Source organism: Rhinolophus sinicus, linkage group LG02 (genome assembly GCF_036562045.2).
Source record: "Rhinolophus sinicus isolate RSC01 linkage group LG02, ASM3656204v1, whole genome shotgun sequence".
Classification (NCBI taxonomy): Eukaryota; Metazoa; Chordata; class Mammalia; order Chiroptera; family Rhinolophidae; genus Rhinolophus; species Rhinolophus sinicus.
Window position 1 is genome coordinate 24,745,608 of NC_133752.1, and position 26,714 is coordinate 24,772,321.

The window sequence follows — 26,714 nt, forward strand, 5'->3', positions numbered from 1 at the left end:
ACTATTTACCAAATGACATTTCAATAACTCTAATTTATTATTTATTTATTTTTAAGAAGTGGATTCCTGGCTAGTCATGCCTGTCCTAGGATATCCTAGGAATCTGTTTTGTTCAAATAGCTAGGTTCTTTCTAAAATATAGATTTATGCAAAGCGACATACTCCTATACCTCTCATGACCTGGAGTTATTCTAATCTAGATTTTACTGTAACTTAGAAACTCACCAAAATGATCTTTTAGCAGTAACAATAGGGAGAAGAGTATTGGTGTTATTTCCATCTTTCATTGAACTCCTATTTCACTAGACAAACTGGGCAGTCAACTTTCAGGCATCTAGGGGCAGAAGGATCTTAAATAGAGAAACTTCGTATGGACATTTCTTTTAAAAATGTAAACAGGTGGTTTTCATCATACAAATTCAAATCAGTGGAAGAATTCTGCTTCTGATCATTTGCTATCATTGCTATCACGTACATACACGGCCCTGTGCCAATTGTTATATCCATGTTATTTCATTCCCAGAACAATCCTAGGAGGTCTCAGTTTTATTTCTCCTGTTTTAAAGATAAGAAAGTTAAGGCTCTAAGAAGGTCAGAGATGTGAAAGAACTGGATAAGTATTACAGTGTAAATAAATAGCAGAGGCTAAACTTGGATCCGTTTCTTTATGTCAGAAACATAACTGCTACATTATACTCTACTTACTTTTAAATGTTGCTAATGTAGTGCAGATGTGCCTTAGAAAACATTGCAGGGTCTGTTTTACCATAGATAGTGTCGTTATGGTCAACACCCCCCATGGGTGAAAGGTTCTGTTCACTGAAGCTGTATTATTTTCAGTGAGCCGTTGAGAAGACTTTTACATATCATTGTTTTGGGACAATTCACCAGGTTTTCATAGAAATTTCAGTAACATGAATCTAGTAACTTTCATTTGGAAGTTCTAGAATAGCACTGCCTAGTTCCGTGATGGTAGAAATGTTTCATATCTGCACTGTCCAATAAGGTAGCTATAAGGCAAATGTGGCTATTGAACATTTGAAATGCGGTTGGCGTGACTAAGGAATTACATTTTAATTAATTTTAAATTTAGAAAGCCACATGTTGCTAGCGGCTACCACATAGGAGAGTAGAGTTCTAGGATGTCTATTATGAGGTCATGATAGTGTATAGTCAGGGGAAAGGAAAAAAGACAATTCTTGAAAAATGCAAATAATTTTTCAAATACAGAAAGAGCTGAATATTTCCAGTTGTTTCTTGCTATAGCAATATGGACTAGAACAAAGAAATCAAAAACTATTAAATCTAGAAACAGCCAAAGACTCCCTGGTCCATTTATAGATGAGATATCTTTTTGTTAATCTACACAGTCTAAGCCTATTACTGCTTTGTCAGGATATATTTTGATAAGAGGCAATAACACCAAAAAATCTTTAATTTTATTTTAAAAATGCTATGATTATTTGGATTTTTAAAAATTGAAACAAAGTGGCAGATCTTAATAGTAACAAATGCATTTTACTTCTCTTTAGGCAATGGGAAGGATTATGGAAAAGACTACAAACTTATTTTTCATTTACAAAGAAAACCCAGGCTGGAACTCCAAATCAAAGAGGTGGATGAATTTGGAAACTATGGCTGCCCTCATTATAAGGGCACCATCGTAGTTTATAAAGTACCTAAAGAAAAGATAACCCACAACTTGGATCAATCTCTTATACTTAATGAAAACCACGATCAGTTTCCAGTTTGCAAATTACCATTGAGATTGCCAAAGGTGAGTTATTTTACTTCCCTAATTACCATATTTTGCTAATTCTTTATAATTCTCTATCATAAGCAAAACTTCAGACATATGGTACTTAAAGTTAAAAGGAAAGGTAGGAATGAAGTTGACAAGGAAGGAGGGGGTAGCTACAATTTTAGTTGGTAGATTACATATCAGGAGTTTCACTTTCATTTCAACTTTCTAACAGGAATAATTCAAGTTCATCTAATTCTGACAGTATGTTGTTAATGACAATGGAAATAATGTCACTCATTTTCTGTAACTGCCTCTGAGTAACTGGGAAATCATTTATGAAAACAATGAGTATATTTTATGTGGTGAACAGGAAAATGACATCAAGATATTTTCACCAAGATTTACCAAATCCTATACATCTGTTTTACCAGTTAATTACTCTTATCTAAAATTCTTATTCTTATCTGGAAAGTAGTATTGAATTGTTTCTCCAAACATGTCAAACTAGATAATTTTATTGCTGTATGTACTATTTCTTTTAGTGATCCATGACTTAGTACTTCTAAGGTATATTCTTAATGAGAAAAAGAGTGAAAACTTTGTCTTTTCAGTCTTCCCCACTCCAGGGGAAAAACAAACTTATTCTTTAAAGATGCCAAAATTATTTTTTGATTTTTTTTCCATGGGTTTAGATTTTGTATTGATTTTAAATAAAGTGGTAATTAATTTGACAAATAGTAACTGAACTTCTGCAATAGGGAATGTACCGTGCTAGGCATTATGATAAATACAGGGCTGTAGAGGATAATCCAGGCCAAAAAGCTGCATTGTCCTGAGTGGTGGCCACCATCCACGTGTGTGTGTGATGCACCTGAAATATAGCTCGTCTGAATTGAGAGGTGCTGTTTGTGTAAAATACACACTGTATTTCAAAGACTCAGTACAAGTAATATAAAATATTTCATTCAAAATTTGTTTATATTGATTGTATAGTAAATTATAATATTTTGCTCATGGGGTTAAATAAAATGTATTGTTAAAGTTAATCTCACCTGTTTTAAAAAATATGTGGCTAAAATAAAGTAAAATAAATAAAATTACTTATATGTCTCAAACTATATTTCTATGGGACAGCGCTGCTTTAAATGATTTACAACCTAGCAAAGTTTGCAAAACAAGTACACAAAATCACCTTGTAAGACAGTAACTGATTAAACTAACGGTATTAACAGTGGTGCTAATAGTTGTCCAGAGGAGGGAACAGGCTTTTCTGGAGGCTGAAATCAGTAGACACTCCATGGTGGTTGTGGCATTTTATCTGAGCTTGTCAGTTGGTAGAAATTTGGCCATTGTAAATGAAGAAAAAAGTATGTTAGGGTGAGAAAATGAAATGAATTTAAGTGGGTAGGCATAGCTTAGCAGGAATTCATAATTATTTGTAATTTCTAAGGTACCAAAAGTCTTCTAATAGCTTTATGTGCATTATGTCATTAAATCCTCAGAAAAATATCTTAAGGCATTATCATTGTTCTCATTTTCTTAGGAAATTTTAGGCAACTTGTCCATGCCTTTAAAGAGGCAACTTAGCTGAGTAAGCGTCAGAGCTAGGATTCAAACCCAGAAAATCTGCTTCCCACTTACGCGATCATTGCGTGTTGCTGCCTCTTTAAAAGATAAAATAAGGATTCTTAGAAACACAGGATAGATTTTAGGACATCCAGGTTCACCATTGAAGTTGTATGACAATTTCAGGTATACTGTGATTTATTTAACAAATGATGTGACGTGGGTTCTGGTCATGCAAACTGAAAGTAGTCATTTGAGTAGAAAGGCAGGGTCCTTAGAGACATGAACTCTGTGCTTACTGATTTTGGGGAAATCCTGGGGCTACTGGGAGGCATGTGTAGGGTGGCAGAGTCTAGTAAGCCACTGATACTGCAAATTATATTTTAAGAACAGTATAGCCATGTAGGCGTGAACCCACTTTCAGTTTTTCTTCTGTTCATTTTCATTTCCGTCTTAGGGCCTTTGCACTTGCGGTGCCCTGTTTGGGGCTGTGTTCCCTCAGTCACAAAGCTGGTTGTCATTCAGTCCTCAGCTCAGAGAGCATCTCCTGATCCTTATGCCCCCATCTCCTTATCTGAAGTCACTCTTTCACCCATTACCCTTTTAAAACTTGCTTCATAACACTTACCATTAACTGAAATTATTACACATGTTTATTTGTGTTCATTCCTTTTCTATATGCCTTTGCTCCTGGAGAAGGCAAGCTTCATGAATGAAGGACATTGTGGACTCTGTCCCATCTCTATCATCAGTGACCAGGACAGTGTCTGGCCTGCCAAACATGTGTGACTGGATGAATGAGGGGATGCCTGAAGCATTCATTAGATTCTAAAAGTTTAAGAACTATTGACTTAAAGGAATACTTGAACTCTCTTAGATGAGTGGTTTGGAGCGTGACTGTACAAACACTTTCCTGGCAGACTAAGGAGTTGATTTGGATCAATAAGAAGATTTGAGAGCAGAGAGAAGGTATATCAGGGCTGCTCTTCCAGTAGCTCAATTTAGCACATTACTTCCTAAGATTTCTGTGATCTCCTCCTGCTGCGGAGTGACTTGAGGGAGACAAGTCAGGGGGCTGCTGGAATTCTCTGACAGGAGGTAGTGAGGGCCTCACTCTGATGATGACAGACCTTGGAAAGAAAGGCCATTATGTAAGAGAGGACCCACTTGGGGTCCAAACGGTGACAAAGACCCAGTTTTTAGTTTGCAATGTTTTCTTTGTGGCCTATCTGACTTCATGAATTAGCCAAGCTAGGAAATTCAGGCATTTATACAGATTTGTTTCAGGAAAAGTCTGTGTTAGTGATTGCCCAGGTCTTCTGCATGAGGTCTTCCTCTGCCTTCTCTCCCACCATTCGCCACCCACTGGCCAGAGTAATTCCCCGTGGTCCTCTCTCAGTTCTGCTGAGGTGTGACTTCTTCCAGGAAGCCTTCCCTAACCTCCTCCTCCATACCACGTGTGTGTGTCCACAACATCCTGTACTTTCCTTATCACTGTAGTTGCCATATTTTATTATAATCACTTGCTTCCCAATACACAAAGGTTGCCCAATCTTTTCTGTTTCTCTTTGCCCTTTGAAGGAGTCTTTTCGGACACCTCTTTCCCTAACCACCCTTCCCCATTAAATTTTAATATCTTAGATATTCTGTATATCTATATACTGTATATATATATGTATATTTTATACATTAAAAGTGTAAGCTTTTTTTTTTCGTTTTGCCTAAGGGCAGATTTTTCTCTCCGTGAGAGTAAAGTTACCCCATGTGGGAATATGTACAATGGGTTATGCAGGCTCATCACTGTCCTGTTCAGTTTGGATTGTCAGCTCCACACATACAGTATGGCCTTGATGATTATTTGTGAGTGATTAGATGAATGAGGCAGTTTCTTCAACCCTTCACATTGTCCAACCTGACACTGATCATCTTGAAACTATAGTGGCCTGTTAAAAATAGTACATTTTAAATGTTGGCTGCCTTTCATCTATGAATCTACTGCCAACGTGCCACCTTTCCTAGCTTCTCCCAGATGGGTTTGTATAGAGCTTTCCAGATTCACTCTGTTGGCCCTAAACGAAGTCTTTACAAGGAAGTTTGTTGGGATCGAGAAAGAATCTGTGGCTATAGAAACCTTTTCCCCCTTTTCAAACTAACATATATCAATGGGAAATGAAACTCTGACCTTTATTTTTGTGAGACAAGACTTCTTTCATAAAGTTCAGAATAAAAAACGAAAAATAAAACACACACACACACACACACACACACACACACACAAAGACAAAAAAAGCACCTCAGCTAGTCAGTATTAGAATGTGCTCTTTTTGAGGAAATGGAAGTAGCTTTATTATATATGTTGGCATTAATGAATATTACATTATGTATTCATTTATACATGTAGCATAAATTAGGTGAAGGCATTCGTCAAAATTAAAAGTGCTTTCCATACAGAAGACAAGCAGTAAATATGTATGTATATGGATCTAAACTCACACATATTAACACACACAGAAATATCAGGTGTGATCTTAATGTACTACATCCGATTCCTGAAGATGTGAAAACACACCACCCAGTACTTCATGCTTGTGAGGATCTCTGTGTATCTTATCCGTCAGCCTCCATAATCTAGTCACTCATACATTAATTCATTCGACAAAAACTTCTTGTATTCCATGGGCCAGACATACGTGGTGTTCCTGTATGTATACTCTCATGCTTCCCTCTGAGAATAGTGCCTCTCTACCCACTGTTCTCATCTCAGAGGGCAGAGTGAACCTTCTAACTATCAGTCAAATCATCTCTTGCCTCTGCCCCAAACCCTGCAGTGGTTCCTGATTTCACTCAAAGACTCTAGATGAACATGGCCCCCACTGACTCTAGGACCTTCTCTCCTCCTCCTCCTCCTCCTCCTCCTCCTCCTCCTCCTCCTCCTCCTCCTCCTCCTCCTCCTCCTCCTCCTCCTCCTCCCCTCTTATTTAACTCTAACATCAGTGACTCTTACTGTTCTTGGAATTTGCCACATGTGCATCTGCTTTAGGTCTTTGCATTAGTGGTTCCCCCTGCCTGGAATGTTCTCATATCCATCAGATACCACCTGCACGGCTAACACCATCACCTCCTTCCTCTCGGCTTGGATTTCACCTTCCCTCTGAGGCCATCCCTGATTCTATGTCTTATTGCAAACTGCTCCTACCCACACAACCTGACACTCCTGATCCTCCTTAACTTGCTCTGATTTTTTTATTTTCCTCTAAAGCATTCTTACCTTCCAACATGTATTTTCTCATTTACTATGTTTATTAAAAAATCCTCCACGCTACACCTAGGATATAAATATGCTCCTTGAGGGTAGGGGCCTTTAATTTTTGTTGTTGTTTGATGTTGCATCACAGGACCTAGAAGAGTGCCTGGCATATGTTAGGTGCTTAGCAAATGTTTGTTGAATGAGAGAATTCATAAAGAGCTTGCATTTTAAATAGCAGAAGTGTGAAGAGGAAAATAAATTAGCATCAGAGGGCTGACAGAATTGGCAGTGTACACGTACAGATGGAATGGCCAGTGAAGGCTTCATTGTGGAGGTGATTTCTGGGCTGAATATGAAGAGTGACAAGGAGCCTATGTGACCAGGAGAGCACTGCAACGAGGAGACAGAAAGTACAGACATTGTGATGGGTGTGAGCTTCTATTGAGGGCCTCAGAGACCATCATGGAAAGTGCACATGTGAGGGGCAGAGAAAGGTGATGAGACTGGAAAGATAGAGTGCCCTGGTGATACTTCACATCTCCATAGGATCTTCTGAAAATGGCCACGCCGTCAATATATGTGCAAACGTATGGCTGAAAAGAAACATGAGCTGACCCTAAATCTTTCTAAATTGTGCTTCTAATGTCCTCTTTTTGCCAAGTATTTAAATAACCTCAGTTCACACTATGTCTATTTGTGTTTTGACTGAAACAAAGCAAGTTTCAAAACTCTCCAAGACTGTATTTAGGTGAAAGGAAGTGGTGTGTGTGCTTCTGAAATAATGTCACATAGGGAACGCTTTATGCCGTTTGGTCATTTGCACTTGAATGTGACTGTCTTTTACACTTCCTGTCTGCTTTGAGGCTTTGCTTTGAAGGGACAAGGCCTCCAGTTCTGGTAGCTGTGTCTACAGGAGTCTGCTTGAGGCTGCACTGTCCCAGTCATACCCAACCTACATATTTACGTCAGCCATCCGTTGACCCAAGTTTTGCTTAGCCTGAACTTCCTCTTTTTTTTGTTGTTTTTCGTTTTGTTTAAACTGAACTCATGACATGTGATTTCTAGTAAATAATGATACTGCATCAACACTTACTTTTTCATCACATTAAATAGGTTGTCGCTTTAAAGGAAGGAAGTATGCAGAGGTTGGTGAAACATTCAGTTCGTCACAATCATCATTTTCTCACCACTTGGGGACTTTCATTGCCATCTCCCTGCCCATCCAGGGATGACTTTTTCTTCCATGTGATCTTTTTTTTCTTAATTATATGAAATACTAAAAAACAATCTCGAATAAATTAACGAGATTCCAAGCTAATGATTTTTTTCTTAACATTTGCAGGCACTTCAATTCTACTTAGAGTTTTCAGTTGTAACAATTTACAAAATTATCTTGTTTCAAGAATAAAACGGGATTTATCACCCTATTGCTAGCTATTAAGAAAGCAGATTAGAAAAAGCATATACTTAAAAAAAGCCTGTAAGAGGAATTGTGTGTGTGTGTGTGTGTGTGTGTGTGTGTGTGTGTGTGTGTAGGGGGAATAGGGAACTTAATGGTGATTTTAAACTTTTCTGCGACTTAGTTTCATGTTTTGTATACTAGAGTTAATTCCAATAATTTATGTTGCTTCATGCTCCACCCCCTACCAATTATAGAGGAAAGTCACAAGAATCTTGGTAAGTAGAGATAGAGTGTCAGTTGTTTTTTGTTTGTTTGTTTTTCTTTAAACTGTGAAAGTTTTAAAAACCTTATCACCCTTTCCAGTGTTTCAATTCTGGCTCTCCTTGGCTCTAACTTGAAGCCCTCTATTGCTGCAGTCTAATCTTCCTCTGAGCTGTCAGAATGACCTTCAAAAACACAGTTTTGAACATGTCACTGAAATATCAACTTTATATTATACATGAGATGTGAAAGAGAGAAAATGAGCCAAACTGGTTTAGTTAGAAATAGGAGCCTTATTCTTTTATAGAAAGTGTTTCACCCATCAGTTTAATCAGAAGAGAATCTCTCCCTTCTCTTTTCACCTCTTCTTCCTTTTTATCTTTTCCCTCCTCTTCCCTTTATCCTCTCCCCTCTCCTCATCTTCTCCCCACCATCTCTTCCCCTTTCCCTCCCTTCACCCCTTCCTCCTTCTTCTTTTCCCTCCTTTACCCTCTGTCCATAAAAGGGAACTTTTTTTCTGCTCAGTGGGCAGTATAACTAAACCAGGAATTGAGCACTATTGTCACATGGTTTTCAGTAATTCTTTTACAAAGGAAGTACATATATTCTTGCCTGTGTGAGAAAACAGTAAAAAAGTAGTAGATGATAACTTTTATTCTCTTAAAACTATAACATTTAAAGAAAATGATATTCATTAATTCAAAAAATGTTCTAGTTCATGAATTCCAAACACTTTTTTTTTTTTTTTTTTTTGGTAGCTAGATCTGTCAACATGTCAATTAACAAATCCTAATTAAATGCCTACTATATATGAGATATGATGCAGGTCCTAAAAAAAAATAGTAATACAGGTCAAAGTCTTAACTTTCAAGGAAATTATAATCCAGTTCAGGAAATAAAGCATAAACATTTTAAAAGTTATGAAACAATGCAAAAGATAATACAATAATACAGTAATGTAGCAAGACAGGACCTGATGATTAATTGCATATAGATGACAGAGATGGTAAGTGCTAGTACATTACAGAGAAGGGAGTGATTCCCGTGGGCTGAGATGACGTGGGACATGTCACAGAACAAGATAGATGTAGAGAATATTTAAGTTCAGGAGAGGAAGAGAGAAAGAAGCAGTGTATTCCACACAAAAGGGATGGCATGAGTTGAAACTTTGAGGTAGCAAAGCACAGCTGTTTCAAGAAAGGACAATGAATAGACCTGTATGGCTTGAGTAGATTTGGAACAAATCATGTTGGAAATTAGACAGGGAAAGATTATGGAGGGATTTGAATGTCTTGTTTAGGTCAACCAAACATCTCTGTGAAATTGTTACAGGTGGGGCTTTCTGTCAAAATTTGTCGAAAGAATGTGACTGATAACATGAGACAGAGATCATGTGCAAGGTAGAGATTCAAACCAGAGATCCTTATTTAGCATATGAGTAAACAACAACAAAAAAATCTCTCGGCCACTGGTATTCTTGGAATGAGTATGACCATAACTGAGGGTGGAAAAGTAGGTATCTAGTTAGTTTATAATTAAGCTTACATTTTATCCTATCGTTAATGGCAAGCCATTGGAAAATTTTGACCAGGAAGGTAACATGGTCAAATTTTGTTAGCAACATCATTGTGAAAGCCTATAAGGAAAAGTTAGAGAGAGATGAGCTTAAGAACAGTAGAATAAAGGTCTAATAAAGTAGTCCATGGAAGGAATGGTGATGGCCTGATGTAAGACCATGGCAGAAAGGACGGCAAATGGAGAACAGTGTTGGTGAGAGATTTAGGATTTGGGACCAACTGGACTTAGTGGTAGGGTAACTGTGTACAGGGGTTGGGAGGACATTGGGAGATAGAGGACGTGGAGAGGGAGCATCTTAGAGTGGTTCCCTGCACACTGGTTTGAGCTACGGTCCTCGGATACATTGTGCTTCATTGAATTTACTTTGCACTTGTGTTTAAACTTGCATTTCATCTCTCTCCCCTTTAACTGGATGACTTCTACATTCTTGTTGAAGGCCCATCACCAGCTCCCTTTTAAGCTCTAGGCCACACAACTGACAGGGTGGTTTTGTCTGAAACGAATAGGATTTTATCACTCTTCTCCTAAAACTTCTCAATTCGCACAATTAATCAAAGTCCAAGCCATTTACCTGTGATAAGGTCCTTCACAACCCCCCATATTTTACCCCCACAACCCTTTCATATTACATTTACCAAACTAACATCTTTGTTCCAGTTCCACTTAAGGTCTCACTTCTTTTACACGTTATGGTCTTGTCTGCCTCAGAGACTCCACAACTGCTCTTGTGACAGCATTGACTCCACACTTAGCTCTATATCATCTTTTTAGAAGGAGCCTTTAAAGTACCCAGGCAGAATTAGGTATTACATTATAACTACAGTCAAAGCACTTTGAATATATATTATTGTAGGGTCTGTTATAATTTTTATTTATATAATCATGGTCATGATAATCACAACTAATATTTATTAAGTTATTCCCTGCTCATAACTCGATAAAGCATTTATGCATATTAACTATTTACTGAAAAGGTAGATGGTTAAAAAAATTAAGGCACAGAGAGGAGAGGTTTGCTCAAGGGGAACGAGCTAGAGAATGGTACAGCTGCTGTGTGAACCCAGGTTTGACTGATTCCAATGGAGGCACTCCTAACTGTTACACCTACTGTCCCTTTTTGTGACTGAGTTCCTTAGGGCTGGGAGTGTAGCTCATTTTTATAATCCCATCTCCTAGTATGCATTCAATAATGTTTTGCTGATTTAATTAATAAATGAATGCATGCTGGGGAAATTGATAAAGCAGTTGAAGGTGGAGTCAACAGCTGACACAAGCTTTACCTGTATCCTTCCCCAGCTAACAGCTACATTTATCAGAAGCTTTTAAGGCCTTCAAAGGAATGACTAATGTGAGGATCACACACACTGTGGTAAGACCTGGGAGGAAGATGTGGCTATCCAGTCCTTTCCCAGCAACATTCGTATCACACTGCTTCTGTTCAGAAGCCTATGCTTGCCTACAAGCCAAAAAATTAAAGCAAAATAAAACAGAACCTCAGGAAATTAAAAAAAAAAAAAAAAAAAAAAAATGTTAGAATATTCTAGAAAGAGTATATTCCAAGTTGAATAAGTACCTTGACAGGTCTTCAGGATTAACAAAAACTTGTTGGGATTATAATTTAAAAGTGGAACAATAAAGAGAGGATGTGGACATTTTGCAAGTTCTAACAGTGTTGTATATTTTGATTTGTTGAGCTGCTTTTAAAATCAATAGTATCTCCCACATAGCTACATTTATGGATCAAAGGCAGCTGCCTTTGCCAGAATTGCTTGGCATAATGAGCAAAATTTTAAGCATATTAACAGTAGTTAGCACTAAGGACTGCTTCTTAAATTCCAGACATACTTGAAGTACTGTCGATACCTTATGTCACTTAATCTCCTTACTGCAACCTCATGTGGTATATCTACTGCTTTCCCATTTGGCAGATAAGAAATGAAACTGGAGACATGAATTTAGAACTTAGATTTATCTATTGCAGACTGCTTTTGACAACTTGTCTTTACTGACTCCGTGCTCTTATATGTCCTGAATTATCCAGATCCTTGCTCACTTAATATCTGCAGCCATCCCTCACAGCCCCTTTCTTCTATCTGGCCCAGCTCTTTAGAGCAGTTGAACTTTCTTGAATTATTCTATCTGGTTACCAGAGACCTAAAATTTTCTCCTTTTGTGACAAACTTCTTCAGAGGCTGAGAGATATTTAATCCCTTCCTCTTGACAAAGCCATAATCAGAGTGAAGGTTTCAAAAAGATCATAAAAGAAGCAATTGAAAAAATATTGAAGAATCAAAATGTCAGTTTGTCTGTATGGGTTTAAAACCAAGAAAGATCTGAGCTAAACAAAGATGTAGATCTGCATTATTCCAGGAATTGGTAGCAGCCTGATTTCATTTCCAAAAAACTTAATTTCCAGATTTATCTCCAAGGAAGACGACTGCGGGTCAGTTCTTGTTCTAAACTTGGTTCTTATTTTATCCCACAGTAATCTAACTTCTCTGAAGGTTTATGCTGGTTTTCTCATCTTTCTGTGTAGAAGCACTTCCTTTTATTGTGTGGGCCAAGCATTTCTGTCCAAGTCTTCAGGAAGTTCTATACTGAGTGTGCAATTATAATAATACCCATGATGAAAACAACAACAGGGTATTTATTGACTGATGCTGGTCTATTTTATTTATTTTAAAAGTGTGTGTGTGTGTGTGTGTGTGTGTGTGTAAATATTCAAAGGTACAAAATATAGAGAAAATATACAATGAACCTACACAGACCAATCACCACCATTTTCTGCCATTTTTGTTTCATCTAATACCCCTGGGTTTTGTTTGTTTGAGTATTTTAAAGCAAACCATAGCTATTATATCACTGTTCTTGTAAATAATTCTTGAAGAGGTAAGAACTTAAACAAACAAACAAAAAACACCCACAAGACCATTACTACAGCCAATAAAATTAGCAGTTATTACTTAATAGTATCTACTACCCAGACACATTGTCTATCACTTACTTGCTTTTTTTTTTTTTTTTTTAATGGTTAATTTGTTCAAAAACAGGGTCCTAAAAATGCCCACACATTGCATTTGGTTTGTGTGTCTCTGCCACCATTTGTTGAATTCTCAGTGTAGGTTGAATCCTTTACAGACATTATCTCAATCTACCCTCATAGCATACTTCAAAGGTAGGAACTATCATCGCTGTTTCACAAGTTAGATAGTTTAGTAAGAGAGTTTAGATGGCTTGCCTCAACCTGCATGACTTCACAGGGCAAAGTTCCACCTCCTCCTATCCCTTGAGCAAGTCAGATCCTTCCTTATGTCTGCCACCTTTTACACCGTGTCATATTGCTTCTTGTATCCTTTGTCCCTTCAGAGTGTTTGGCAAATCGAGATCATTCAGAGAGTCAGAGTGGTTATACCTTTTGCTGAAACTGAGCTTTGGAATAGAGCTGCCAGAGCCTTGGATGGTGGTTTCCTTTGTTATCTGGTATTTTTCAGCTCCTGGGGCAGAAGTAGATTTTCTCTATCATCTTGGCTTTAAATGCATAGTCACTTTTGAACAGCCTAAGAAGTTCCTCTGTTCTGTCCACATAGTGACATCACTCATAGCTGCTCATTTTCACAGCAAAGATGACAGCCATCCCTTTAATATGATAGAGGTCCAGCTTTCTCTGGCTTAGGTTATGAGTTCTTGTACCTTGCTGTTTGTTGATGACTTATTACTCATATGCCCTGAAAGTGTTCTCTGTGGTTTTAAAAGAATAAAAATAACTACAGCCACAAGCACATAGGAAAACAAACAAACAAAAAGAACAAAAATACTGTCCATGCAGTAAAAGATAGTAAAAGATAGGATTCTCATCAAATAAAAGTAGCTGTTCAATTATATTTTTCCCACATTTTGGAACTGCAAGTGGTTTTTTGTTTTTGTTTTGTTTTGGACAATAACATACCTGCTTTAAAAAAAATGGAGGAAGTTATCTCTTTTTAATCCTTTCTCTGATCCTTTGAGTAGATCTCAGGTTGGTGTAAGCATGTTTTCACATCTTTCTAACACTTGCAAAGCTCCTCTGTTAACAAGCAAAAACAGCTCTCAGGCTTATGGACCTTGACTTGGCAGAATTTAAAAATATTGTTTTAATTGTATTTATTTTTAAAGTCCCCTTGTGTTTATGCAAGATAAATTGTATTTCCATTCATGATTGAAATAGGAGTTTCTTTTAAAAATATATATTTGTGTAGATAAAATAAGACATTTTAAAGAAAAACACTAACTAATAACAGCTATTATTTTGAGCCTATTACAGTTATCCCCGGGTATCCTGGGGTATTGTTTCCAGAACCCCTGTGGATACCAAAATCCCAGGATGCTCAAGTCTCTTCTATAAAATGATGTAGTATTTGCATATAACCTGCTTACATCCTCCCTTGCCTGTAGGTTAAATCATCATATTACACCTAATACAATGTAACTGCAATATAAACAGTTGTTATACTGTATTCTTTAGGGACCAATGATGAGGAAAAAAAACAGACTGTACATGTTCGGTACAAACACAGCCATCATAGGCCTAACTACACAGTCCAGGTCAGCAATGATGTAATATTTAAATATATATATATATTTGACCCTCAGTTGGTTGAATCTGTGGATGCAGAATTCATAAATAAAGACTTGCGATATACAATACCCTTCTCTATGTTACAATGCTTCCTTCAATGGCACTGTGAAGCAGGTACTATAATGATGCCCGTTTTATAAATGAGGAAAGGAAGGCATAAAGGGAACACTTTAAGATCACAAGGTTAATAAGTAATATGGTTAGAAGCTGAGCTCTTTTCCTCCGTGTAATACTGGCTCCAAGTTTGGAGCAGTAAAGTTGATATATGTGAATGGTGAATATAGTACAAGAGGTACTGGAATGGCGGAGTGAAATTCTTGCTTTACGACCTTCATTTTACATACACGTTTTAACTTAGAGGTTATAAATAAGGGATTTGTAGTCTTATAAGTGTTAATTTAAATGTTACATCTATTATTAGTGTGTATTTTTGGTCAAATTATCTTACCTCTTTAAACTTCAGTTTTTTCACTTGTAAAGTAGGCATAACAACTACCTCATAAGGCTGTAGATATACTAGACTCCCCCAAGGTTATATAATATACTTTAAGTTGTTAGAGTAATTAGTGGTATGTGGTAAATAATAAAAAAAACTAGTATCTAATATTACCTGAAGGCAAGATTATGCATTACTTAAGTTAGAGCTTTAGGCAGAACTAAGTTTCAAGATTAGTTCCCTGTTACATTGGAGAAGTTACTTCTGTGAAATAGAGATGACCATACTTCAAACTACTGGTAGGGGGTTGAAATTAAACACCATACTTTGCTGAGTATAATGTGCACTTTTTTGCCCAAATTTGTGGGGGGAAAATAAGGATGTGCATTACACATGGGTAGTACTAATTACACATCTATATACACATATGTTTTTAATTCTTGTATTTATAGTTATGAGTTAAAAGTGTAACTCTAGAAATCAATAATGATATCCATAGCAAAATAATACCCTGAAATACAATAACTGGTTTTGTTGAACTTAATGACAAACTTGCAATAACGAAGAGTTCTTGGTCTTCGATGATGAGTAAATATAGTAAATTTGTTACTGGTACATAAAATTTCTTCTACCTTGTATATGTTCTTGTGTTTTGTAATTATTTGTTACATAAAATTTCTTGTACCATAATATGCTAAAAAAAATAAATGCTAAATTCCTTTATAATACAAAAAAACAAGTACCTAAATGTAATCAAATAAAAATTTGAATTAAAAAATTAAAACAAAATATTTTTTCCCTGAAAATTTGGGACAAACTGTGGGTGTGCTGTGTACACAAGAGTGCATTATACATGGCAAAATACAGTAATATAGTTACACGTCTAGCCAAATTCTTGGCATTTATTCTGCTTTATAATATCTGAGCTTCCTGGATCTGTGGTTTAACATCTGACATTAATTTTGGGAAATTCTCACTCATTACTTCAATTTTTCTTATGTTTCTTTCTTTTCTTGCTGGAATTCCTATTACGCATATGTAGTTTTCCCACAGTTCTTGTGTGTTTTGTTTTTCTTTTGTTTTTTCTTTGCTTTTCAGATTTGAGGTTTCTATTGAGATATCTTCAAGTTCAGAAATTCTTTCTTCAGCCATGTCCATCAAAGGCATGCTACATATCTGTTACAGTGATTTTGATCTTCAGCATTTCTTTTTTGCTCTTTCTAGAATTTTCATCTTTCTGCTTACATTGTCCACCTATTCTCATATTGTCAATTTTTTTTTTCCATTTAGAGCCCTTATCATATTAATCATAGTTCTAAAAAATTCCTGGTCTGATAATTCTAACATCCTTGTCGTGTCTGAGTCTGGTTCTGATGTTTCCTCTGTCTCTTTAAACATGATTTTGCCTTTTAGTATGCCTTGTAATTTTGTTCTTAATAGCCAAACATGATGTACTGGCTAAAAGGAACTTCTGTCCATAAGCCTTCAGTGGTGTGAGAGAAAGGTGTGGGGGAGGGAAAGCGCTCTATAGTGCTATGATTAGGTGTCAGTTTAGTGGCCTGTATCTCTGGACTGTGACATTCACATCCCTGTTAGGTGGGACAGGATGGTTAAAGGGGGCTGGAGCTGGGTATTTCCCTTTCCCCAGGCCAGTTAGGTGCTGATAAAACCCCAGTAGGTTAGTCTTTGGTTAAATAGTTTCTTCTGAGTGTACAACTTGTTGCAAAGAACAGAGTGCTCTGGTGTATTTCAAAACGGTTCTTTTTTCCACCTCTTCTTGTAGGAAGCACAAGGAGATTTTTCTTAGATATTCACTATGAGAACCTGGCTGAGTTCCTGGAGGTGAAATTCACAAAAGTGTGGGAGCATCTTGACTGGGTCTCTTTAGACTTGTTAACTGTCAGACATCTCCATACTAAGCCTCCGGTCATTTGTTAATTACAGATCCCATGTTCTCTCCCTGGCCCTAATTCCTGCAGTGGTTTGTGCTTGTGGGTTTCTGCTCTGGAAAGTTGTGATTCTCTGTATTCATCTGTCAGTCTTTTCCAATTTGGGGCAGAGGTTTGACCTATGACCTTACCTCTCTTACAAATCTAAAGAGATTTGTTGATTTTTTGTTTGTTCAGCTTTTTACTTGCTGTTAGAACAGAATGCCACCTTCCGGTTTCTTACATGCCTTACTGGAAACCGGAATTGTAGCCCAGTTCGTCACACAAGTTTGTCCTCACTCAACACTGATATAAACTTGTATCTGATTTGTAGTTTTGTTGGACCCATAACGGCAGTGCACCGTTTTTATGCTAACATTAATCTTTAGTACCAGATTACTTCTTGGATCAATATTGTCATTTATTTACCATGTAAAGCCAGTAAGACTTCTATAGGCATTGTACATTATAAAGACTGAGAATATATAGTCTACTATTATGATGCAATAAATGAACTCGAATTAAGCCAACGGCAACTATTGCTTAGTTGAAGAGGCCTCCATGCAAAACAAATAAGAGTGGAGTAAGCAGTGCAAACCTGTACTTAGTCATAGCATCTGGTAAAATCCATGCTAAAGATACACAGAAATATACTGACTGTATATACTTCCTTGATGTATTATTATTCATACCACTTCACTTGTGTATCTTCTAACTACAAAATGGATGATCTGTTTACCAGAGACATCTACAGTAAGTGTGTGGGGGTAGGAAGAATGTGGCGGTTATGGCTGCATGGGGGAGTTGTTGCCACATGATATTATAATGGTTACTTGTGAAATTCTCTTCATGCATAAGTGCCTTAGGGTAAATGATAAAAAAAATAATAACATCAGCATGACATATTTTGTTGTTGTTGATTGTACTGCACTGACGTTTAGCTGTAATGCTGTGTGGCACCCAGGTTAGATGGTGTTTCAAGTGTCAGAAGGTCCTTAGCATGTGACTACACAGCAACCCATTCTACAGTAGACACCAAAGAAGTAGCAGGCAAATAGAAATTAAGGAGGAAAACTCTACCACTTATTATTTCTATATCTGCTAAATAGCAATAGTTTTATTGTGGGTGCCCTTGAAATTAGGGAGCATCCAAGTTACAATTTAAAATAGGATATAGCTACAGGATAGGATTTCCGGGTAGGAATTCCTGCCGTTCTCAGGAATTTTTTTCGCTTTCCTGTTCTCAAATCCCAAGGTATAAACTGTTTTCTGTTCTCCACAGTGAATCGTTTCCACAAAGTGATGGCTGATACTACCAACCACCTAGTTTCAAGGAGCCAATTTTTCCGGTTTCCTAACCAACTTTTCTTGGGTTTGGGGAATGGAAAAGCAAAAAAAAATTCCCGAGAATGGGCAGAAATTCCCGCCTGGAAATCATAGCGATAAATAGGAAAAATGTCTAAGGGATATATTGTGAGTAGTATGTTTATTTCCTATTGTGGGTATTACTGGGCTCAAGGAGCCAATTTTCCTGATTTCCCGACCAACTTTTCTCAGGATTCGGGAACAGAAAAGTGAAAAGAATTCATGAGAATGGATGGGAATTCCCACCTGGAAACCCTACTACAGGATTGAAAGATATTATAACTTTGTGTCATCATTTCCACTTAGCATTTCAAAACGTATGTGAAATCATGGGATTAACATAAAAGCAGGTTATCTGAGAGACATAACAAATCTTCCTTTAGCAAATAGTAGAATCTGAGAAGATACAACAGGATAGTACCTTTTGATTGGAAGAAGCACGAGAGAAAAATAGGGAATAATTTGAGCCCATCCCACTGAGGAAGGCATCCAGGAAACATCATATAGACACAGGGAATCTGTGGGAGGGGACATTACACAGGACAAGCAAAAGCTTCCCTGTTTGGCTTGAAGCTGAACCTGAGCATCAGTGAGACGTAAAAGGTGGAGAGAAAGGCAAAAATCATGCAGTAAAAGAAAAAAGAAGGGAAAGAGAAGTGGTCATTGATAATCCCGGATGAAGAAGCCCTGTGGGAGACAGGCATGGTGCCTGGGAGACTAAAGGAGCCAGAAATTTCCCCATGCTATTGCTGCCGTATCCCCCGCTTCTATGGTTGTGCTGCCAGACAAAGGACTTGGCTTGCATTTTCATGTATGTGAAGAAAATACATATATTTAAACACTAATCATTTTTAATACCTCCATATGCTATGAGATACCTCTGAACAAAGAATGACTGGGGGGGGGGGGTGCATTACTTATATAAAGAAAAGATGCAATGTATAGCTCTTGTCCCAGCCTCAATCCACTACATACGCCCTTTGATAATAATGATAAAATGATAAAATGCTTGTGTATAGTTCTATGTCATTTTATCACATGTTTAGATTTGTGTAACTGCTACACTCAAGATACAAAACTATCTTATCACCACAAAGATCTACCTTGTGTTACTCCTTTCTGGTCATCCCCTTAACCAGAGGCAATCACTAATCTGTTCTATATCTTTGTAATTCTGTCATTTCAAGAATGTGATATAAACGGAATCATAGAATATGGGACTTTTTGAAACTGGAAGTTTTCACTCACCATAATTCCCTGAGGTCCATGCAAGTTGTTGCATGTATTAATGATTTGTGCTTTTTGCTACAGGACAGTTTCCCACAGTGTGGATGTAGAATACTTTGTTCACCTATTGCAGAACATTTCAGTTGTTTACATTTTTGGCTATTACATGTAAAGCTGCTATGAACAGTTGTGTACAGGTTTTTGTAATATGTGTGTGTGTGTGTGTGTGTGTGTGCACGCTTAATAAAAGCTGAAATGGAGAAGATAAATTGTCCAGAGCACTGAACAAGTTTCCAAACCCAGATGTTTTTACTTCATCACCTGTATTCTTTCCAATGGCCCCACATTAACTGAAAACAAATTGTTCTGCAGACAGTGTAGAAAAATTATGATTATGTATTTGATTACGTCTTGATAAAAATACGGTGTTAGAATAATACATGTTCAAAGACTTGACTATTTTCAGCATCATGCATGCACATGGATTCATTCATTTATTCACAAAGACTATTGTTTTGGGGCCCCTTAGGTGCCCAGCTTCCTGCTGAGTGTAGAAGCAAGTACTTTCCCCTTGAGGGCTTTTCCAAAAACTATGTTTGTAGCATCAACGGAGATTGCTCTGGTTTTTGCTGGTTATAATAGTTTTAAATTTCAGTTGGAAGCATGTTTACTCACAGATAATGTGACTGCTATGACAATATTTAAATGTGTATTCTTAAATTTAAGTTTTCTGAAAGATTTGGGTTAATATATTTTTCTTAGGAAAGCAATTGTTGAGCACGCATGCACAGATGTGCAATCTAATTTTTGCAAGGTATGTAATTCAGTACTTCTTTCAAATCAGGGTGAGGTTCAAATGGATTTTCATTTGTAGTTTGTTGGCAAATTAATGATTTCTTCTATTTATTCTATGTTCCTTTTTCTCAACAGCATGAAAGATTAGTCAACCGTCCACAGAGTACCAAAAGAATTTCTGCAGATCCTCTAGGTAACAAACATTTACCATGTCCTCATTACAACTGAGCTTTTTTCCTCTTATATTTTATGTGAATCCTCTTTATAAAAAAGAAAAAAAATATTTAGAGAATTTTACAATTAAACAATCATTAGGTTTATCAGGCCTAATAAATGAGTTTTCCTTTGGAAGTCATGCACGTATAGACCAAAACGTACTCAAATGTAGACATAATTCTTTTAAAATCTACAAGAACTATGAACCCTACTAAGTGTTATTTTGCTAAGATAATTAGTAATTGCTTAGTTTGGTAAATAGGCCACTACAGTTTGTTCTGAAATGTTGACTCCTAAATTGTAAATCTTAAAGTGTGGTCAGTTCGAATCTACACTTGAGGGCAACAGACTTTAAACGGAGGCATATTGGTATGAAACCACAAAGGAAACCTGTGATATTTGATTATAGTTATACATAAATCAGCCATATAACAATGACGCAGATTTCAGGGTAGAATTTGACACTTTAAAAAATTTTAGCCTTTGAAACAATTCATTTTGTGGTGTTAATAGTTACTACTGCAGTAATTTATTGGTCTTCAAAAGATATAACTGAGTGTGTTTTACTACTGTGTCAGCCCCTGCCCCCCAATGACATAGCATTCCATTCAGGGGTTACCTTTACAGATTTGTACAGGAAATGTGCAGGCTTTACTGAATCACATTAGAAGAGACTAACCCTTAGTCTTATATACCCTCTCAGAGGCAATAAACCAGTTTTCAAAGAGAGAGCAGGTGATACAGCAAAAACAAAACAAAAAGCACCAGTCACCCCGCCCACCCCTCAAAAAAATACCTCAAAAGCCAAACCCAATCAAAACAGCAGCAGTTAATGAAAGCCCAGCAAGTTTGTTAACGTGTGAAGAACTTAATGTTGAAGAAATAGCATTCTCATTATTGCCACAACCACCAGAGAGCATGGGGATCCTGAGCTTTCCCATGTGGACCCAGAAGTCCCAGGTGGTTACGCAATGTGATCTTGCACGACCAATGCCACCTGAGCTGCTGCAGGAAGGATGATAGTAGGTGAGGTCAGAGCAGATAAAACTATCAAAAGTTTTCAATGCTAAGTTAAGAAGTTTAGACAATAGTTTATAACAGATTTGTAAACAAAGAAGACCAGATTAGACTGAAAACTTCCCTTTGTCACCTGTGTGGAACACTAAAGGTGGTCCAGACTGATAGCATGGATACGAGTTAGAAGCCTGGTTCCTGCAATTGTCCAGAAAAAAGAGGAGGGTGACAATTAAGATGGAGTCCGTAAGGCTGGAAAGTGGGGGAAATGTCTGAGATAAGCTTAGAGTTAGGACTAATAGGATTTGGGTACATGGGACAAGAAATAGGCTTTGAGAAATTTGAATAATATTACACGTCTAAGCCTACGAAGTTGAGTGGTCACATTTACTAAGAAAGTGAAGAGCATGAAGGATCAGGTGGAACGAGGGAAAGGCCAAAGTTGATTTTGAATTGAGAAATACGGATTTTGAATTGGCTTTGGGATACACTGAAAGACAATTAGGAGCTAAATATTGTAAAGGCTATGCCAAAATTTAGGAAACAGAGCCAAGGATGAAAACATAGTAGATCGGGGTGAGTTTACAAAGAGGAGATGGTTAAGGCAGTAAGAGTTAATGAACTCACTGAGGGGAGAGGACAGAAATAGCAGATGCCTGAGACAGGAAGTAGTAATTCCGCAGCATCAGGAGGAAGAGAGTCAGCAAAGGGGAAAGAGATTTGTGGCAGGAGAGGGAAGAGGAGACTCTGGGCAGGCCGTGGAACCCAAGGGAAGGAATCAAACGCTTTGTGAAAGCAGAGAAGATACAGACTGGGAATTGGTTGTTACAAGTAGTAATTAGGAGGGCTCCAGGACAGTTGGAAAGGAAGGCTTCAACAGAGTTTTAAAAGAGGATACAAAACCCCAAAACAGGGGTTTAAGGAGGGAGTTGGCAGTGATGAACTCGAGGCATCAAGTTTACATTAGGCATTAAAAGATTTTATGGTAAGTTTACAAACAATTGTCACACCAATAAACTTTAATGAAAAAAAAAAATATGGTAAAGGGAAGAGATAGCCCAGTAGCTTGAAAGAATAGCAGAAGCAAAGAAAAATGAGGTTTGAGAATGTTTGTAAGAAGGTGGCAAGAACCTGTTGTGAGGAGGAGATTAAGGAACAGGTGTGAAGAGAAATTACTTGATGAAAAACACTGTGGGGGATGGAATGTGGTACATGCAGAGCAGTGAGATTTTGTAAGAAAATAATTTGGAAATGAAAACAAGGTTATAGAACTCAGGTCAAATGCCTTTGGGTAAAGTAGGAGAAACAGACATGGGCTGAGTGAAACAGAATGAGCATGAGACTGGTGCTTAATGATGGTGGGAGAGATTTGGGTCATTGCTGTGGAAATGTTTTTAATTGAATTTAAGAAAACAATTTTTTAATGGATTTGTAAGCTGCTAAAGATCTCAAATGGTGTATAAGGATAGAGTTTGTTGATAACATTTAGCATAGTTTCGTAACCCTGGGCAGCCCAGTAGTTAAATGCAGCATGAGTAAAGTAGGATTGGGGCTTGACAAATTGACAACAATGAAAGCTTAAGAGGACGACAGAGTTTAAGGGAGATGGGAGACCATCACTAATGCACATAGCTGGTCACTAGGAGCAGCATGGGTACAGAGGCATGTGAAACCCAGTAGGGATGACGAAATGGCTGTGGGCATTGAAGGGGGCAAGAAGCATGGTCAGCAGGAGCAATGGGACAAAGGCTGTGCAAGTTTAGGAGGTGGTGGGTGGCAGTACTATTGAGAACCCGAGGCCATGGAGATGGAACAATTCCAGTTGATGATGAAACATGAGAATTGCCGATAAGAGTCTGTTTCTATTATGGAGGCATGCACAGGTCATTGATGTTGACAGGATTAAGGAACCATGTGGATGGTAGCTTATCAACAGGTTGCTGATAATGCTCCCTGCTGATGGCAAGAGTTAGATGGTGGAGATAGGGAGAGGAAGGCCTACCCATGCAGCGTGGACATCAAAATGAATATACTGCATGATGGAAGCAGAATGTTGGTTTGCATGAGACAGTGGAGAGCAAGGGTGTGTTGGGTCCGTTTCCTGAGTAGCCTCCAGAGAAAAAGTGTAAAATCATCCTGTAAAATATCAGGTGCAATTTGTGTGAGTAGGTAGATGGACGGAATAGTCGAGCAAACGGTGGCAGACACAGAATTCTTAGTTCATACCAGACCAGGGGAACTGGTGCGGGGGTGAGAAAGTGATTGTGAGGCAGGCTAGTGCTGGCCTATGGAAGGAGAGACGTAGTAGGGCTTAAGGGTTAACTGAGGATGGGTCCGAGTTACACAATGAAAATAATAACGTAAAAAATGGAATCGTGAGTTTAGTGTAGACAGAAGTCACAGGGTAAGGGATATGTATGCTGAACATACAGGGTACAGCCAGAGGAGATATCTGTGGTTCTAAATAGTCCAAACACCAGCGGAAATGTTGGTGTAAAGGACATTCCACAGAACTGCTCTTCGGGTAATGGATTTAGTGAGTTGGTTTGCGGTGTCTGTAGGTGGAGGTGTGTGTGAGGACAGCACAGCTGCTGGTACAATGTATGCATTAGATTAGGGCGAGTTAAGAGAAGTATATTTTGAACATAAACATATCTTTTAACATAGTGCTACTCAAAGTATGGTTGGGGACCCGGTGTCAGCATCATCTGGGAGCTTTTAAAAATGCTAAGTTTTACCCTTACCCTAGTTCTGCTTAAACTATCGGGGACAGGGCCGAAAAACTATTTTTAATAAGCCCTCCAAATCTCAGGGAAATTAAGATTTGAGAAGCATTTCTAACCCTCAGCCATAGGTGGCTTCCTCTGAACCCTTGAAATTCAAAGGCTCTCAACTGTTCAGCTGGGTGGTCCCAAATCTTCCTCCTGCTCAGAGGCCAAACCAGAGAGCACTTAGATTTCCTGAACAGGTGTGGAGGGTTAGGTAAGCACAGCCCCCAAGACAGAGTCCTGACACTGAGTGTTCCGTGTGTGACTGACAGAAGCCCTGTGGGATAACCTGCTCTACTGGCTGGCAGAGGAGCTCTCGGAAGAAAATGCCACATGTCTCTACTCATCCCTTCCTCTTCGCCGGAGCACCATTCAGCTCATCAAACTGAAGATCCCAGATGACCTCACAGAACAGATCCATGAACTTCTTTGCTTCTGGAAAAAATCACTCCCAAATTCCACGGATAAACTTTGCCTTCTGGCTCGTCATCTCCGTAAGATCGGCAGGAGTGATCTTTCTGAAGAGCTCAAATTCAAGTGGGAAAATAAAGTGTTCACCGAACGACAGCAGTGTTTCGATAAGGCAGAATAAAGCCTGGTGGCTCTTTTTTTTGGCCCTAGAAAAAGGGTCATGGTTTTTGTTTGTTTGTTGGTTGGTTTGGTGTTTCTGTTGTTTAATTTCTTCTGTATTAAATAATTGTTCTAATTAAAAACAGAGGTATTGAAATGTACACGTGTTGCAGCCCTTAAAGAATAACAATTTTAAAGTCCTTTTATTTAGAACTCAGTGTAAATAAGTATCCAGTCTTAAATCATAAATTCAGTCTGTTGGTTTGTTTTTAGTTTGAATGATGGGAAAGTTTTGTTCTATACAGTAACTTCTTTGATGGTTAATGTGTAACTAGGGTATGAGACGGAGTGGCTACAATGTCTGCACTGCATTATAAATATTTCCATATGTTGGGAAAGCCCTTTGTATTTTTCAAAGCCATTTCATGTGTCCCTCATTCAAGAAGCCATAGTGTTACAGTTCTACTTCATTTCAGAGTGGAAGGCCATCCCAGAGGTATGAGGACTAGGGAAGGTACATCTGCACTCTGCTTGTCCCTACAATCTAAAGGGAGAGGAGTTAGAGCAGAAGGGGTGGGACTACCCTTTTGGGAGTGTCACCATGAGGCTGACCGGGCAAGAAAGGCCAGTTGTTGATGTCCAAACTGATGGAACATTGAGGCAAAAACAACGCGGTGTTTGTCAAAATGTAGTATTTACTAGTGGATTACAGGATGATAGGTAAATTGTTTTCACTTTGCTACTTAAAACTTTTGTCTTTTCCAGTTTTTCCTCAAAGTGCTTTGTTTGTTTTCAATAAGATAAACATCCTTCGTTTGCCAGTTGTTAGAGAAAAGCAAAAGAAGACCAGCGTGAGTACATGGCACGGCAGATCTGGGAGGTTGAAGACAAAATGGGAACCAAGACTTGTTATACAAGAGAAGGAAAGAAAACTAGGCCTCCCTGTGGCTGGCTGGCTGTGAAGTACTCTTCTTCACGTATGCTGGTTCTTCTTAGTGCACTGATGGAATGAGGCTTTTTATGCCGTCTCAACCATCATGATGTAGCTATTGTGGCATTAATGAGTTTTACCATGACTTCTTCATATTGTTTTGGTGTCAGTAACCCTTCTGTAGTGCTTTTACTTTTTTTCCAAACTTGGGCAACACAGCTGCTGTGTAGCTTTCAGTGGATGGCTTCTCTTGAAGAATGGATGGCTTATGGAGAATGTTTTCATTTACTTCCATCAACCGTCTTCTAACATAGCTCGATAATGGTGTGTTCTCCTCCATCTGAGCAGTAAATATTACACAGAGGTTCAGGTTCTCTTAGAAACTATACCCCCCATGTAATTTCCCAGAGACCTTGTTCTGAAGTCTGCTACAGTTCACTGATTTGATAGGAAACCCTTCTAATTGTTTATCCACTTTGAGGAACTGGATGAAACCTGCCACTGTGATGACACATATTCTGTTAGAGGGCTGCAGTATGCAGTGTTCCTCACAGGGTTTTCTTTTGACACCCACTTTGTACCAGTGAGGGAAGTAACTATCCCTAACCCAAAGAACCGCAGGCTCTGACATCACCACCGCCTTTTTAGCCGTGGCGACCTCTGCTCAGTTACCTCTCCGTGGAGACTCGAGTGCTTTCCACCATGCAGGTCCAGGACCCATGGTTGGTTTTATGATTGTCAACATTGTACTAGCAAGTTCCAAGCAATGTTGTTTGAAGTGTGGTGAGGCACCAATCAGACAACAAAAAGCATTTCTAGGTCCGAATGTTCCTTCGTGGTTCAGTGACATATTCTGCAAGCATGATGGTCTTGGGTCCAGCCAAACTTAATAGCGTCTGTAGTGGAATGTGCTCTACTCACATTTTAACAGCTGAAGTTGTTTTCTAAGTGTAAAGCAAAGATATGATATACAGAATCCCCTTTTTAATTATTACCTACAACAACAATGTAGATAACAGTGCACTGTTATCTATTTACATAAAAGTAAAAC

The 26,714-nt window shown here is 38.1% G+C and overlaps 1 protein-coding gene and 1 pseudogene across 1 annotated transcript in view; one reads left to right on the plus strand and one right to left on the minus strand.

The window, feature by feature from the left end:
• The window catches only part of DTHD1 (death domain containing 1), a 59,037-nt gene extending 33,523 nt beyond the window's left edge, over nucleotides 1-25,514 (plus strand). Inside the window, exons 8-10 of the mRNA XM_019741900.2 lie at nucleotides 1,533-1,777; nucleotides 20,300-20,357; nucleotides 24,435-25,514. Coding sequence (XP_019597459.2) covers nucleotides 1,533-1,777; nucleotides 20,300-20,357; nucleotides 24,435-24,754 — 623 coding nt within the window. The 3' untranslated portion in view covers nucleotides 24,755-25,514. The remainder of the gene's footprint in view (nucleotides 1-1,532; nucleotides 1,778-20,299; nucleotides 20,358-24,434) is intronic.
• Nucleotides 25,515-25,767: 253 nt separating this feature from the next.
• On the minus strand, nucleotides 25,768-26,294 carry LOC109452732 (protein Abitram; annotated as a pseudogene).
• Nucleotides 26,295-26,714: the final 420 nt, after the last annotated feature.